This window comes from Oncorhynchus nerka, unplaced genomic scaffold, assembly GCF_034236695.1.
Source record: "Oncorhynchus nerka isolate Pitt River unplaced genomic scaffold, Oner_Uvic_2.0 unplaced_scaffold_1499, whole genome shotgun sequence".
NCBI classification, from domain to species: domain Eukaryota; kingdom Metazoa; phylum Chordata; class Actinopteri; order Salmoniformes; family Salmonidae; genus Oncorhynchus; species Oncorhynchus nerka.
In genome coordinates, this window is record NW_027039816.1 from 39,445 (window position 1) to 57,444 (window position 18,000).

Below are 18,000 nucleotides of genomic sequence, written 5' to 3' on the forward strand. Positions count from 1 at the left end.
TTAAGGAAGCAAACCAGGAATAATCTTTAATCGTCCCTGTTCTCTGCTCTACTTCATATGAACAGTACCGGACGAGAAGTGTTCCCATTATGAAAACGCCGAAGGCCACAGTGAGTCAGAGCCTATCAGAGTCCACCACAAGGCGAGCACTCATATACGGTATCCAGGACGACAACGGAACAGAGCTCCAGAACTTCTCCTTGGACCTGACTCCTCCCCCAGACGTATACTTCAAAACATTACCGGGAACCAGTGACGGAATGAACGTCCTTGGAATCGTCATCTTCTCAGCCACTATGGGTAATAAATAAACACACACATTATTTTACATTTCATTCATTTAGCAGACACTCTTATGCAGAGCAACTTAGGGAGTGCATAGATTTTCATGCTTTGTTCTTCATCCATACTGGGCCACCTTGGGAATCAAACCCACAACCCTGGCATTATAAGCGCCATGCTCCTACCAACTATTATTTGTGACATTTCCTGAAATCTTTTGCTTACATTACATTGTTGTTTTTGTATTTGACCAAGTTCAGATGTCAAGCAAGGCCTAAATCACTGTCGGCAGAAATGAGCACTTTTCTCAGTTGATGTCTAGTGATATGTACTATGTGAGCAGCGTCCTGTCCTGCATCACTGACATGCTGTTTATTTTGACAGGTATAATGCTGGGCAGGATGGGGCCTAACGGCAGCGCCTTGGTCAACTTCTGCCAGAGCCTGAACGAGGCTGTCCTGAAGATTGTTGCTATCGTCATCTGGTAAAGATTTGACTACACTATACAGCAACTAAGACATGGAGTTTTTCCAGACCGTATGAAGTGATCCTTATCAGGCAAAACTCCAAGTCCTAACCGTAACACATAAATGTGGAGACATCACAGACATTTCTACCTGCATTCATCACAGACAGCATCTGAAATGGCAACCTATTTCTCTACGTAGTGCGCTACTGTCAAAATGAGTGCAGTAAATATGGAATAGTGTCCACGGAATAGTGTCCAGGATCCTTGTTACAAATTCTGTATGGCTGGGTGTATGACCTCTGACCCTGCTCCTCCTTTCCTGACTAGGTACTTCCCATTCGGCATCGTGTTCCTGGTGGCCGGTAAGATCCTGGAGATGAGTGATCCGTCGGCCATGGGTAAGAAGCTGGGTTTCTACGCTGTCACGGTGGTCTTTGGTCTGATCCTCCATGGGCTCTTCATCCTCCCGGCCATGTACTTCTTCATCACCAAGAAGAGCCCCATCGTCTACATCAGGGGCATCCTGCAGGCCCTGCTCATCGCCCTGGCAACATCCTCTAGGTATAAACAACAACTCTGACCCGAACATTAACACTAGCCTTGACCCTTAACCCATCATGTGCATCAGTGGAATCCTGCAGGCCCTGCTCACCGCCCTGGAAACCTCATCCAGTTAAATAACAACAACTAACCTAACTCTGATCCTAGACCTAACCTTAGCCCTTACCCTAACCCTTGTCTACATCTGGGGAATCCTGCAGGCGCTTCTCATCGCCCTGGCAACATCCTCCAGGTAAGGCACATTGCTGGGGAAACCGCCTCCTCATGAACATGTAACAGATGGGCATCTATAACCTCACTCCTCAGCCTGAAATGTCTCCAGCTTTTTGGTGGTGGGACTGGCTAAGACTGTTTCAGGATGGTCATTGTGTGTGTTTGGGAGGCAGAGGTCCTGGGTTCTAGTCTTGGTGTGAGTAGGAGAAAGTGGTACTGCTAAGCAACACATTGACATCAGACTCAGGGCATGTGCGGTGTAAAAAAGCCAACTTAACTAATTGCTTAATCTGTGTTATTTTGTGAGTTGAGTGGACTTCAAAAATACAATAATTTTAGCTTAATATATGTTAGTTTGTTTACTCAACAAACTCTGCTCGAAGTGAGTTGAATTTGAAGAAGCATGTTAAGTAAAATGACAAATCCCCGTTTGCTCAAAACCACTGAAAACCATGGCCATCATTACCATATTTCCAGGCATGCTCTGTACCAGGTTGATTTTCAGAATGGTTTGTTTTAATACCTGTGTTTTTGCATGTACATTGATTGGTTGATTAATCTTACGCTACACAAACATAAATAATAAGCATTTTTCTAAATGAATACAAACTGTTAGTTATTGGACTTATTGCACCCATTACTGATATGACTGTTCCAGTTTATTTCATTTAGGTAGTCTCAATAAGTGATCTCCCCTACCCCGGCAATCATTCTCAATGCAGTTTGCGCGTGATTAAAAAGTTGGATATCCTCACTCAATAGGAATTACACATCACTTTGTGACTTGCAGGCTTGATGTGGCATGTAAACCAGGAACTTCAGCCCCCTTTGTTAGGGTGAACTGACCAGGTGAAAGCTATGATCCCTTATTGATGTCACTTGTTAAATCCACTTCAATCAGTGTAGAAGAAGGGGAGGACACAAGTTCAAGAAGGATTATTCAGCCTTGAGACAATTGAGACGTGGATTGTGTATGTATGCCATTTAGAGGGTGAATGGGCAAGATAAAAGATTTAAGTGCCTTTTTATGTTTTTATATAACTAGGTAAGTCAGTTAAGAACAAGTTCTTATTTACAATGACGGTCTACCCCTAGTCCCTATGGGACTCCCAATCACGGCTGGATGGGATAGAGCCTGGATTAGTGACGCCTCTTGCACTGAGATGCAGTACCTTAGACCGCTGCGCCACTCGGGAGCCCTCTTTGAACAGGGTATGGTAGTAGGTGTCAGGTGCACCGGTTTGTGTCGAGAACTGCAAAGCTGCTGGGGTTTTCACGCTCAATAGTTTCCCGTGTGTATCAAGAATGGTCCACCACCCAAAGGACATCCAACCAACTTGACACAACTGTGGGAAGCATTGGAGTCAACATGGGCAAAGCATCCCTGTGGAACGCTTTCGACACCTTGTAGAGTCCATGCCCCGACTAATTGAGGCTATTCTTAGGGCAAAAGAGGGGGGTGCAACTCAATATTAGGAAGGTGTCCTTAATGTTTTGTACACTCGGTGTATGTTCACTCAACCTAACATTCAACTTGAGAATGTATGTTTGTTCAGCTATATAGTCCCAAATGTTGAGCAAACTCACAATCCTATTCCAGCTGGTTGCCTTACAATTGTAAGTTGAATCACCCTTTTTTTCTCCCAGTGTATATACTAGAGCTTCCTTTTATGTCACAAAGGGGGTGGGTTCCTGTAGTGTGTTTGATGTAAGAAAGGCGCCAAACCAGAACAACAGTCAAGTACAGTACCCATTGCAGTGTTAACATTTCATAGGCACATTATGATAACTTAGCAACAGCCTTCAAATATGCCCTTCTTTAAAAATAAAGAGCCTGCTAATCAAAGCATGGTAAAACATGACAATGAAGTAAAACGCCTTGGAGCATTCATGAATAGGCTAGAGGCTATAATGTGTTTAACTCCAAGGTTAAGATCCTATTCATGTAATTAATTACACACATACCACACACACACACCATCCCAGATATTTCAGATGCCACACATTGTATGTCTCCAGAGTTAAAACACTTGTCAGACTGGGAGGGGGGAAGGAGAGAGCAGGGAGAAGATAGGAGGGAGGTGAGAGGAGGGAGGAGGGGGTGAGGAGGAAGATGAGGGAGGGGAGAGGAGGGAGGTGAAAGGAGGGATGAGAGGAGGGAGGAGAGAATATGGAGGAGGGAGGAGAGAAGAGGGAGGTGAAAGGAGGGATGAGAGGAGGGAGGAGAGAATATGGAGGAGGGAGGAGAGAAGAGGGAGGAGGGAGGAGAGAAGAGGGAAGTCGGAGGTGAGAGGAGGGAGGGAGAGAAGAGGGACGTGAGAGGAGGGAGGTGAGATGTGGGAAGGGGGGAGAGGGAGAGGGTGTGGGTGAGAGGAGGGGGAGGAGGGAGGAGAGAGGAGGGAGGTGAGATTTGAGAGAAGGGGAGGGGGAGGGGAGAGGGAGGTGAGAGAACGGAAGTGAGAGGAAGGGGGTGAGAGGATGGATGGAAGAGGAAGGAGGGGAGAAGAGGGGGGTGAAAGGAGGTATTTGGTATTTTATTAGGATGAAACATGAAACATGACATAATACAGAACATTAATAGACAAGAACAGCTCAAGGACATTTAAAAACAGCACACATAGCCTACATATCAATACATACACAAAAACTATCTAGGTCAAATAGGGGAGAGGTGTTGTGCCGTGAGGTGTTGCTTTATCTGCTTTTTGAAACCAGGTTTGCTGTTCATTTGAGCAATATGAGATGGAAGGGAGTTTCATGTAATAATGGCTCTATATAGTCCTGCATGCTTTCTTGAATTTGTTCTGGACCTGGGGACTGTGAAAAGACCCCATGGTGGCATGTCTGGTATGGTAGGTGTGTGTGTCAGATCTGTGTGTAAGTTGACTATGCAAACAATCTGGAATTTTCAACACATTAATGTTTATTATAAAAAGAAGAAGTTATGCAGTCACTAAACTAGAGCCAGCAGGACTTGCTTTTTGGAGTGTGGTGTCAAAAAAAAGAGTATCTCTTTATTAAGGAGAGGTAGAAGGGAGGTGAGAGGTGAGTGTTGGAGGAAACGGGAGCTGTGTGTGTGTGTGTGTGTTTAAATGTACTTGTGGGGACCAGAATTCCCCACAAGAATAGTAAACCAACAAAGACTTGACCAATTGGGGACATTTTGTTGGTCCACACAAGGTCAAATGCTATTTCTAGGGGGTTTAGGGATAGTGGGTTAGTTTTTTTACCTTTATTTTACTAGGCAAGTCAGTTAAGAACACATTCTTACTTTCAATGATGGCCTAAGAACAGTGGGTTAACTGCCTTGTTCAGGGGCAGAACAACAGATTTTTACCTTCTCAGCTCAGGGATTCAATTTTGCAACCGTTCGGGTTACTAGTCCAACACTCTAACCACTAGGCTACCTGCCGAGGGTTAAGGTTAGGGTTAGGTTTAAGAAGGTTTCTGTTTATGCTGGTATCAAACCATGGGTTGCACTGGCCTATTTCAACTTTCTGCCCTGTTTCTATATTGTACATCCGACCGGTCTGGAGAGGGTGAGAGAACATGAAAGGCAGAGAGCAAATAAATACATTATTTTTAATTGAACTTCCTCCTCGTGTCGGTGGCCCCTCTGGCTCTCTTAATTAGGCCCTCACTAACTCCCACAGTCAATGCTCTTTACCATTCATAACAAGTGGAGCCAAGGTCTTAAGTTTTGCTATCCAACTGGATACAGCTGCTCTTCTATGGCTTATGGTCCAGGAGGCTTTCATCTCCAGACTGGTGATGCGGAGGGAGGTTGTAGGGTGGTTTTGAAAGTGTTTTACCAGGTGTGTTTGTAATATGTTTGTTTTTTTCAATTGTGTAGAGGTGCTGTTTGAGGCATGTCAAGACTGTGTGACTGGTTATTTCTATATAAATCTTGTGGCATAATGTGCATGTTATGGCATGGACAATGTTAGTGCTCTGAATGGTCATGACTTGTGGGATAGGACTGGAGGTTTTTACATGTGGATTTTGAATGAGTGGGAGTTGTCTATAGTACTGTTGTTCAATAGGTAGTGTAGGACTGGGTTTATTGGAACATTTTGCATAGACTAAGAGATCCCTTAGGTTGGGTTTTCTGCAGAATGCTGATATTGGTCTGAATTCCTGGAGTGGTGGAAATGTATATTGTGTTTGGGTGAATGGGGCTTTAAGTCTGGAATGAAGGATTCTGTTAATGTCTGACAAGGTGCTGATGAGGGGTATAATCTGAGGTTCTGTATCTGTTGGAGGGATAGGAACAGAGGGTCTGGGAAAGGTATGAAGGTGGAGGGCAGGGATAGGATGGGGGGATAGGGATACGGACCCAGAATCATTTAAACTCAGTTTTTCACAATTCCTGACATTTAATCCCAGTACAAAATCCCTGTTTTAGGTCAGTTAGGATCACCACTTTATTTTAAGTACGTGAAATGTCAGAATAATAGTAGAGAGAAATATTCATTTGAGCTTTTATTTCATTCATCACATTCCCAGTGGGTCAGAAGTTAACATACACTCAAATAGTATTTGGTAGCATTGACTTTAAATTGTTTAACTTGGGTTAAACATTTCAGGTAGCCTTCCACAATCTTCCCACAATAAAATTGGGTGAATTTGGCCCATTCCTCCTGACAGAGCTGGTGTAACTGAGTCAGGTTTGTAGGCTTCCTTGCTCGCACACGCTTTTTCAGATCTGCGCACAAATTTTCTATAGCATTGAAGTCAGGGCTTTGTGATGGCCTCTCCAATACCTTGACTTTGTTGTCCTTGAGCCATTTTGTCACAACTTTGGAAGACCCATTTGGGACCAAGCTTTAAGTCTTGAGATGTTGCTTCAAAATATCCACATCATTTTCCCCCCTCATGATGCCATCTATTTTGTGAAGTGTACTAGTCCCTCCTGCAGCAAAGCACCCCCACAACTTAATGCTGTCACCCCTGTGCTTCACGGCTGGGATGGTGTTCTTCGGCTTGCAAGCATCCCCCTTTTCCTCCAAATATAACAATGGTCATTATGGCCAAACAGTTCTATTTTTGTTTCATCAGACCAGAGGACATTTCTCCAAAAAGTACGATCTTTGTCCCCATGTGCAGTTGCAAACCATAGTCTGGCTTTTTTTATGGCGGTTTTGGAGCAGTGGCTTCATCCTTGCTGAGCGGCCTTTCAGGTTTTGTCGATATTGGACTTGTTTTTATTGTGAATGTAGATACTTTTGTACCTGTTTCCTCTAGCATCTTCATCTTCAAGGTCCTTTGCTGTTGTTCTGGTATTATTGACTGTACATTTGTTTAACCCATGTGCAACTCTGTGTTGTTGTTTTTGTCGCACTGTTTTGCTTTATCTTGGCCAGGTCGCAGTTGTAAATGAGGTACCTAATTGATGTCAATTAGCCTATCAGAAGCTTCTAAAGCCATGACATAATTTTCTGGAATTTTCCAAGCTGTTTAAAGGCACAGTCAACTGAGAGTATGTAAACTTCTGACCCACTGGAATTGTGATACAGTGAATTATATAAGTGAAATTTAGTTTAGTTTGTTAACAAGAAATTTGGAGTGGTTGAAAAAATAGTTTTCATTACTCCAATCCAAGTGTATGTAAACGTCTGACTTCAACTGTAGGTGTGGGCTGTTCGCCAAGGTTAGGGTTATTTATTATTTAACTAGGCAAGTCAGTTAAGAACAAATTCTTATTTTCAATGACAGCCTAGGAACAGTGGGTTAACTGCCTGTTCAGGGGCAGAACAACAGATTTGTACCTTGTCAGCTTGTGGGTTTGAACTTGCAACCTTCTGGATACTAGTCCAACGCTCTAACCACTAGGCTACCCTGCCGCCCCAATTAAGGTTAGCTGCGGAAGACTGTGTGTGTGTGTGTGTGTGTGTGTGTGTGTGTGTGTGTGTGTGTGTGTGTGTGTGTGTGTGTGTGTGTGTGTGTGTGTGTGTGTGTGTGTGTGTGTGTGTGTGTGTGTGTGTGTGTGTGTGTGTGTGTGTGTGTGTGTGTGTGTGTGTGTGTGTGTTTTGTGAGTGCGTGTGTAACCTTCATGTGTGTCCACTGACAGGTTGAGCAGACAGACATCCAAAGAAGAAACAAACATTACATCTCAACTTGCTCTGAGACTGGACATTTATGGAGAAGTAATTCTGCATGTTTCCTAAGTTTCATAAGGGGGTTATTTTGGAGTTAATCATGAAACGTAACAGCTGCTGTAAATGCACCATCTGTTCTCCCCAAAGCAGAATAAAGGTTCATAGTAATTGTTTGCTCTTCTAAGCTCTTTTAACATAATGAAGTACACATCTCTTTATATATTGAAATAAAAAGAACTGGTGGTTATGTCGTATGGCAATAAAATGCACAAATAACCTGCCTTATGACTTAATTTCCTGTTTACCTTTGATGTGTCATCCTCCTCCAGCTCTCCACAGATCTGCCACACTTCCCTCATCTTTAGCTCTATGATGTCTTCCTATATCTCTCCACAGATCTGCCACACTGCCCTCATCTTTAGCTCTATGATGTCTTCCTATATCTCTCAACAGCTCTGCCACACTGCATTCATCTTTAGCTCTATGATGTCTTCCTATATCTCTCCACAGCTCTGCCACACTGCCCTCATCTTTAGCTCTATGATGTCTTCCTTTATCTCTCTACAGCTCTGCCACACTGCCCTCATCTTTAGCTCAATGATGTCTTCCTATATCTCTCCACAGCTCTGCCACACTGCCCTCATCTTTAGCTCTATGATGTCTTCCTATATCTCTCCACAGATCTGCCACACTGCCCTCATCTTTAGCTCTATGATGTCTTCCTATATCTCTCAACAGCTCTGCCACACTGCCTTCATCTTTAGCTCTATGATGTCTTCCTATATCTCTCCACAGCTCTGCCACACTGCCCTCATCTTTAGCTCTATGATGTCTTCCTTTATCTCTCTACAGCTCTGCCACACTGCCCTCATCTTTAGCTCAATGATGTCTTCCTATATCTCTCCACAGCTCTGCCACACTGCCCTCATCTTTAGCTCTATGATGTCTTCCTCTATCTCTCCACAGATCTGCCACACTGCCCTCATCTTTAGCTCTATGATGTCTTCCTTTATCTCTCCACAGCTCTGCCACACTGCCCTCATCTTTAGCTCTATGATGTCTTCCTATATCTCTCCACAGCTCTGCCACACTGCCCTCATCTTTAGCTCTATGATGTCTTCCTATATCTCTCTACAGCTCTGCCACACTGCCCTCATCTTTAGCTCTATGATGTCTTCCTATATCTCTCAACAGCTCTGCCACACTGCCCTCATCTTTAGCTCTATGATGTCTTCCTATATCTCTCCACAGCTCTGCCACACTGCCCTCATCTTTAGCTCTATGATGTCTTCCTATATCTCTCCACAGCTCTGCCACACTGCCCTCATCTTTAGCTTTATGATGTCTTCCTATATCTCTCCACAGATCTGCCACACTGCCCTCATCTTTAGCTCTATGATGTCTTCCTTTATCTCTCCACAGCTCTGCCACACTGCCCTCATCTTTAGCTCTATGATGTCTTCCTATATCTCTCCACAGCTCTGCCACACTGCCATCATCTTTAGCTCTATGATGTCTTCCTATATCTCTCCACAGCTCTGCCACTGCCCTCATCTTTAGCTCTATGATGTCTTCCTATATCTCTCCACAGCTCTGCCACTGCCCTCATCTTTAGCTCTATGATGTCTTCCTTTATCTCTCCACAGCTCTGCCACACTGCCATCATCTTTAGCTCTATGATGTCTTCCTATATCTCTCCACAGCTCTGCCACTGCCCTCATCTTTAGCTCTATGATGTCTTCCTATATCTCTCCACAGATCTGCCACACTGCCCTCATCTTTAGCTCTATGATGTCTTCCTATATCTCTCCACAGATCTGCCACACTGCCCTCATCTTTAGCTCTATGATGTCTTCCTTTATCTCTCTACAGCTCTGCCACACTGCCCTCATCTTTAGCTCTATGATGTCTTCCTATATCTCTCCACAGATCTGCCACACTGCCCTCATCTTTAGCTCTATGATGTCTTCCTATATCTCTCAACAGCTCTGCCACACTGCCCTCATCTTTAGCTCTATGATGTCTTCCTATATCTCTCCACAGCTCTGCCACACTGCCCTCATCTTTAGCTCTATGATGTCTTCCTATATCTCTCCACAGCTCTGCCACACTGCCCTCATCTTTAGCTTTATGATGTCTTCCTATATCTCTCCACAGATCTGCCACACTGCCCTCATCTTTAGCTCTATGATGTCTTCCTTTATCTCTCCACAGCTCTGCCACACTGCCCTCATCTTTAGCTCTATGATGTCTTCCTATATCTCTCCACAGCTCTGCCACACTGCCATCATCTTTAGCTCTATGATGTCTTCCTATATCTCTCCACAGCTCTGCCACTGCCCTCATCTTTAGCTCTATGATGTCTTCCTATATCTCTCCACAGCTCTGCCACTGCCCTCATCTTTAGCTCTATGATGTCTTCCTTTATCTCTCCACAGCTCTGCCACACTGCCATCATCTTTAGCTCTATGATGTCTTCCTATATCTCTCCACAGCTCTGCCACTGCCCTCATCTTTAGCTCTATGATGTCTTCCTATATCTCTCCACAGATCTGCCACACTGCCCTCATCTTTAGCTCTATGATGTCTTCCTATATCTCTCCACAGATCTGCCACACTGCCCTCATCTTTAGCTCTATGATGTCTTCCTTTATCTCTCTACAGCTCTGCCACACTGCCCTCATCTTTAGCTCTATGATGTCTTCCTATATCTCTCCACAGATCTGCCACACTGCCCTCATCTTTAGCTCTATGATGTCTTCCTATATCTCCACAGATCTGCCACACTGCCCTCATCTTTAGCTCTATGATGTCTTCCTATATCTCTCCACAGATATGCCACACTGCCCTCATCTTTAGCTCTATGATGTCTTCCTATATCTCTCCACAGATCTGCCACACTGCCCTCATCTTTAGCTCTATGATGTCTTCCTTTATCTCTCCACAGCTCTGCCACTGCCCTCATCTTTAGCTCTATGATGTCTTCCTATATCTCTCCACAGATCTGCCACACTGCCATCATCTTTAGCTCTATGATGTCTTCCTATATCTCTCCACAGATCTGCCACACTGCCCTCATCTTTAGCTCTATGATGTCTTCCTTTATCTCTCCACAGATCTGCCACACTGCCCTCATCTTTAGCTCTATGATGTCTTCCTATATCTCTCTACAGCTCTGCCACACTGCCCTCATCTTTAGCTCTATGATGTCTTCCTATATCTCTCCACAGATCTGCCACACTGCCCTCATCTTTAGCTCTATGATGTCTTCCTATATCTCTCCACAGATCTGCCACACTGCCCTCATCTTTAGCTCTATGATGTCTTCCTATATCTCTCCACAGATCTGCCACACTGCCCTCATCTTTAGCTCTATGATGTCTTCCTATATCTCTCCACAGATCTGCCACACTGCCCTCATCTTTAGCTCTATGATGTCTTCCTTTATCTCTCCACAGCTCTGCCACTGCCCTCATCTTTAGCTCTATGATGTCTTCCTATATCTCTCCACAGATCTGCCACACTGCCATCATCGTTAGCTCTATGATGTCTTCCTATATCTCTCCACAGATCTGCCACACTGCCCTCATCTTTAGCTCTATGATGTCTTCCTTTATCTCTCCACAGATCTGCCACACTGCCCTCATCTTTAGCTCTATGATGTCTTCCTTTATCTCTCCACAGCTCTGCCACTGCCCTCATCTTTAGCTCTATGATGTCTTCCTATATCTCTCCATAGATCTGCCACACTGCCATCATCTTTAGCTCTATGATGTCTTCCTATATCTCTCCACAGATCTGCCACACTGCCCTCATCTTTAGCTCTATGATGTCTTCCTTTATCTCTCCACAGATCTGCCACACTGCCCTCATCTTTAGCTCTATGATGTCTTCCTATATCTCTCCACAGATCTGCCACACTGCCCTCATCTTTAGCTCTATGATGTCTTCCTTTATCTCTCCACAGATCTGCCACACTGCCCTCATCTTTAGCTCTATGATGTCTTCCTTTATCTCTCTACAGCTCTGCCACACTGCCCTCATCTTTAGCTCTATGATGTCTTCCTATATCTCTCCACAGCTCTGACACACTGCCCTCATCTTTAGCTCTATGATGTCTTCCTATATCTCTCCACAGCTCTGACACACTGCCCTCATCTTTAGCTCAATGATGTCTTCCTATATCTCTCCACAGCTCTGACACACTGCCCTCATCTTTAGCTCTATGATGTCTTCCTATATCTCTCCACAGCTCTGCCACACTGCCCTCATCTTTAGCTCTATGATGTCTTCCTTTATCTCTCCACAGCTCTGCCACACTGCCCTCATCTTTAGCTCTATGATGTCTTCCTATATCTCTCCACAGCTCTGCCACACAGCCCTCATCTTTAGCTCTATGATGTCTTCCTTTATCTCTCCACAGCTCTGCCACACTGCCCTCATCTTTAGCTCTATGATGTCTTCCTTTATCTCTCTACAGCTCTGCCACACTGCCATCATCTTTAGCTCTATGATGTCTTCCTATATCTCTCTACAGCTCTGACACACTGCCCTCATCTTTAGCTCAATGATGTCTTCCTATATCTCTCCACAGCTCTGCCACACTGCCATCACCTTTAGCTCTATGATGTCTTCCTATATCTCTCCACAGCTCTGCCACACTGCCCTCATCTTTAGCTCTATGATGTCTTCCTATATCTCTCTATAGCTCTACCACCTTCAACTCAGTGTTGTCTTCCTCCATCTCTCCTTAGCTCTAATGTTGTCCTCCTCTGTCTCTCTATTTCTCCCCAGCTCTGCAACGCTGCCTATCACCTTCAAGTGCCTCCTGGAGAACAACCACATCGACCGACGCATTATCCGCTTCGTGCTCCCCGTGGGTGCCACCATCAACATGGACGGGACGGCGCTCTACGAGGCCGTGGCTGCCATCTTCATCGCCCAGGTCAATAACTACGAGCTGGACTTTGGACAGATCATTACCATCAGGTAACAGAGAGAAATGGACAGCTTTTATAGTATAGGCTATCTTTTACAGAACCCTTTTAGCCTTTCTAGGGCGACAACATTCAGCTGAAAAGGCAGTGCGCGAAATTCCAAAATATTTTTTAGAAACATGTAACTTTCACACATTAACAAGTCCAATACAGCAAATGAAAGATAAACATATTTTTAATCTACCCATCGTGTCCGATTTAAAAAATGCTTTACAGCTAAAGCACAACATATGATTATGTTAGGTCAGAGTCAAGTCACAAAAACACACAAGGCCATTTTCCAGCCAAAGATAGGAGTCACAAAAAGCAGAAATATAGATAAAATGAATCACTAACCTTTGATGATCAGCATCAGATGACACTCATAGGACATCATGTTACACAATACATGTAGGTTTTGTTCGATAATGTGCATATTTATATCCAAAAATCTCAGTTTACATTGGCGCGTTACGTGCAGTAATGTTTTGATTCCAAAACATCCGGTGATTTTGCAGAAATACTCACAATAAACATTGATAAAAGATGCAAGTGTTATTCACAGAATTAAAGATAGTCTTATCCTCTATTCAACCGCTGTGTCAGATTTTTTAAAAACGTTTTTAAAAAAGCATAATCTAAGAACGGTGCTGAGAACCCAAAACAGCCAGAGGAATATCCGCCATTTTGGCGTCAACAGAAGCTAGAAAAAACACTATAAATATTCACTTACCTTTGATGATCTTCATCAGAAGGCACTCCCAGGAATCCCAGTTTGACAATAAATTACTGATTTGTTCCATAAAGTTCCATAAAACCCATCATTTAGCCACTTGTTGTTAGCGTGATCAGCCCAGTAATCCATCTTCATGAGGAGCAAGCACTTCGTCCAGACAAAAACTCGAAAAGTTCCGTTACAGGTCGTAGAAACATTTCAAACGATGTATGGAATCAATCTTTAGGATGTTTTTAAAATAAATCATCAATAAGCTTCCAACCGGAGAGTTGCTATGTCTTTAGAAAAGCCATGGAACGAGAGCTAACTCAGTCGGGAGCGCGCGTCATGAGACCAAGGAACTCTGCCAGACCACTGACTCAAACAGCTCTCATGAGCCCCTCCTTTATAGAAGAATCCTCATTCAAGTTTCTAAAGACGGTTGACATCTAGTGGAAGCCGTAGGAAGTGCAACTGTATCCATATCCCACTGTGTATTTGGTAGGCTAAGCTTTGAAAAACTATAAACCTCAGATTTCCCACTTCCTGGTTGGATTTTTCTCAGGTTTTCGCCTGCCATATGAGTTCTGTTGTACTCACAGACGTGGCGTGATCATAACAAGATACAGGAACTCAAGTCCTTTTGTTCACCTAACTTAGAATTCCTCACAATCAAATGCCGACCGCATTATCTACCAAGAAAATTCTCTTCGATCATAATCACAGTCGTGTATATTCCCCCCCAAGCAGACACATTGACGGCCCTGAAAGAACTTCATTGGACTCCATGTAAACTGGAAACCACATATCCTGAGGCTGCATTTATTGAGCTGGGGATTTTAACAAGGCTAATTTGAAAACAAGGCTCCCTAAATTCTATCAGCATATCGATTGCGCAACCCGGGCTGGCAAAACCCTGGATCATTGTTATTCTAACTTCCGCAACGGATATAAGGCCCTCCCTGGCCCTCCTTTGGGAAAAGCTGACCACGACTCCATTTTGTTGCTCCCAGCCAATAGACAGAAACTAAAACAGGAAACACCCACGCTCAGGTCTGTTCAACTCTGGTCCGACCAATCGGATTCCACGCTCCAAGATTGCTTCGATCATGTGGGCAACAACATTGATGAATACGCTGATTCGGTGAGTGAGTTTATAAGCAAGTGCATCGGTGATGTACACACAGCATCTATTAAAACATTCCCCAACCAGAAACCGTGGATTGATGGCAGCATTCGCGCAAAACTGAAAGCTCGAACCACTGCTTTTAATCAGGGCAAGGTGACCGGAAACATGACCCGAATACAAACAGTGTAGCTGTTTCCTCCGCAAGGCAATCAAACAAGCTAAGCGTCAGTATAGAGACAAAGTAGAGTTGCAATTCAACGGCTCAGACACGAGAGGTATGTGGCAGGGTCTACAGTCAATCACGGACTACAAAAAAAAAACAGCACCATCGTGGACCACGATGTCTTTCTCCCAGACAGACTAAACAACTTCTTTGCTCGCTTTGAGGACAATACAGTGGCACTGACACGGCCCGCTACCAAAACCTGTGGGCTCTCCTTCACTGCAGCCAACGTGAGTAAAGCATTTAAACATGTTAACCCTCGCAAGGCTGCTGGCCCAGACAGCATCACTAGCCACGTCCTCAGAGCATGCGCAGCTGGCTGGCTGGTGTGTTTACGGACATATTCAATCAATCCTTATCCCAGTCTGCTGTTCCCACATGCTTCAAGAAGGCCACCATTGTTCCTATTCCCAAGAAAGCTAAGGTAACTGAGCTAAATGACTACCACCCCGCAACACTCACTTCCGTCATCATGAAGTGCTTTGAGAGACTAGTCAAGGACCATATCACCTCCACCCTACCTGACACCCTAGACCCACTCCAATTTGCACCCTAGACCCACTGCACACTGCTCTAACACCTCTGGACAAGAGTAATACCTATGTAAGGTATGTTCATCGACTACAGCTCAGCATTTGACACCATAGTACCCTCCAAACTCGTCATTAAGCTCGAGACCCTGGGTCTCGACCCAGCCCTGTGCAACTGGGTCCTGGGCTTCCTAACGGGTCGCCCCAAGTGGTGAGGGTAGGTAACAACATCTCCACCCCGCTGATCCTCAACACTGGGGCCCCACAAGGGTGTGTTCTCAGCCCTCTCCTGTACTCCCTGTTCACCCACGACTGCGTGGCCATGCACGCCTCCAACTCAATCATCAAGTTTGCAGACGACACTACAGTGGTAGGCTTGATTACCAACAACGACGAGATGGCCTACAGGGAGGAGGTGAGGGCCCTCAGAAGGCGAGGTCAGAACAGGTGCATCAAAGCGGGGACCGAGAGAATGAAAAACAGCTTCTATCTCAAGGCCATCAGACTGTTATACAGCCATCACTAACATTGAGTGGCTGCTGCCAACATACTGACTCAACTCTAGCCACTTAAATAATGGAAACATTGATGTAATAAATGTATCACTAGCTACTTTAAACAATGCCACTTTATATCATGTTTACATACCCTACATTACTCATCTCGTATGTATATACTGTACTCTATACCATCTACTGCATCTTTCCATCTTGATGTAATAAATGTATCACTAGCCACTTTAAACAATGCCACTTTATATAATGTTTACATACCCTACATTACTCATCTCATATGTATATACTGTACTCTATACCATCTACTAAATCTTGCCTATGCCTTTCAGCCATCACTCATTCATATATTTTTATGTACATATTCTTATTCATTATTTTACACTTGTGTATAAGGTAGTTGTTGTGAAATTGTTAGGTTGGATTACTTGTTAGATATTACTGCATTGTCGGAACTAGAAGCACAAGCATTTCACTACACTCGCATTAACATCTGCTAACCATGTGTATGTGACAAATACAATTTGAATTGAATGCATTTACAGTTTTTCTCAGTCGCTTTGGTGCATTTTTCACATCATCCGTAACATGTGCAAAATAATAAGTGCATTTCTCAGAACTATTTGTACAAACTGAAATATACAATATATATGTTTCTAAAGCTAGTCAGTCACTAAAAATCCATAGTACATCTCTCAAAAGTAAATATTCATGCCAATGATCATGTCAGTGTCATCAGAATGATAAGTCATTGAGTCATTGTTCACGAACAAGGTCGTCAAAATGTTTAGGCATGTTGTCAATGTAACTGTGTACTTTGACAGTATTACCTGATGTAAACTTAGGCTACAGTTTGGATGACAGTTACTGTATTGAAAATGCACAAGGCTGCACTTCTATGGCATATATCAATTTCAACAGTACTATTTACATATTACTGTATGTGGGTTATTGATTGAAAGAGACTGGACAACCCAAGGGGCACAAAGGGAAAAAAACTAAATTAGAAAGAAACACAGGAAACCACCCCTAACGCACAACTTTGCCCGCAGCACTGTTGTGCTGTCTCTACACATCCAGACGTTCCTGTCTGTCGGCCCACATATTCTCATCCACATCACACCGGATATTTTCCCTTCCAATGCAACGTGGAAAGAATCTTTTGGAATGCCTTATCCATCCTCTGCAGGCGTCTACTGTGATGTCCTCACATGCTGCATCCATTGCAGCCAGCAGGGTCATCTGTGTGTGTGGCTGAAGATCGTACACCTTCCACCTCCATGTTGAAAATAACTACTCAATTGGATTAAGGAGTGGTGAAGAAGGTGGGAGGAATTCTATGAGCATCCTCGGGTGGGTCACAAACCATTGCCTTATGATGTTTGATCGATGGAAACTCACATTATCACAAATGACCATATACTTTGGCAAATCCTCTCTAAGCAGACCCCTCTCATCATCAGGGATGAGAGCCCTGTAGAGAGTCTCGAAAAAGTTGAGTAGATTATGGGTGTTGTATGGCCCTATAAGGTGGATATGGGTTAGGACACCATGCTCCGAAATAGCAGCACACATGGTGATATTTCCTCCCCGTTGGCCTGGCAAATCCACAGTAGCTCTGTGACCGATGATATTCTGACCCCGCCTTCTGCATTTGGTCAGGTTGAAGCCAGCCTCATCCACGTATACAAAGTTGTGAGAGGGTTCACTTGATTCCAACTCCATTATACGCTATATCCCAGAACACACAGTTGAATTTGTTTTGGTAAGGAAGAGTGACATAAAATGTACATATATTGCATGTTCCTTCCACAGCAATGGAAATGTGTGCAGTTTATGCTTACTGTACTATGTATCACTATAAAATGTTGCTGTAAAGTAGTTACATAGATATATGTTTTAACTGTACATACTGGTACCGTAGCTCCTTAACTCTGTCCTCATTCCTTTGGAATGGTACACGGTACAGCTGTTTCATACTCATCTGGTTTCTATACAGCACCCTGTCGATGGTTGAGATGCTAACCGTATGGATGTTTTCAAAGACATCGTTGTCTTCTATAATGGTCCTTTGTATTTCCCTGAGTCTCATGGCATTGTTTACTCGGACCATGGTGCAAATAGCCTCCTCCTGTTGAGGTGTGAAAAGGCGTCCTCTGCCACCGGTTTGAGGTAATCTTGCAATCGCACACTTTCACATAGACAAAAACTATGCGAACACACATTTTACTGTAAAACATACAGGTGGGTGCATGTAAGGTGCAGTATGTATCTGTATAGAGTATATTTCTG

The 18,000-nt window shown here is 43.9% G+C and overlaps 1 protein-coding gene across 1 annotated transcript in view; it reads left to right on the plus strand.

Moving 5' to 3' along the window:
- LOC115122341 (excitatory amino acid transporter 5-like) overlaps positions 1-18,000 on the plus strand; it is a gene marked incomplete at its 5' end in the record, with an annotated part of 49,679 nt that overhangs the window by 20,973 nt on the left and 10,706 nt on the right. The window contains 4 exons of the mRNA XM_065015342.1: positions 66-300; positions 667-766; positions 1,079-1,312; positions 12,418-12,612. Coding sequence (XP_064871414.1) covers positions 66-300; positions 667-766; positions 1,079-1,312; positions 12,418-12,612 — 764 coding nt within the window. The remainder of the gene's footprint in view (positions 1-65; positions 301-666; positions 767-1,078; positions 1,313-12,417; positions 12,613-18,000) is intronic.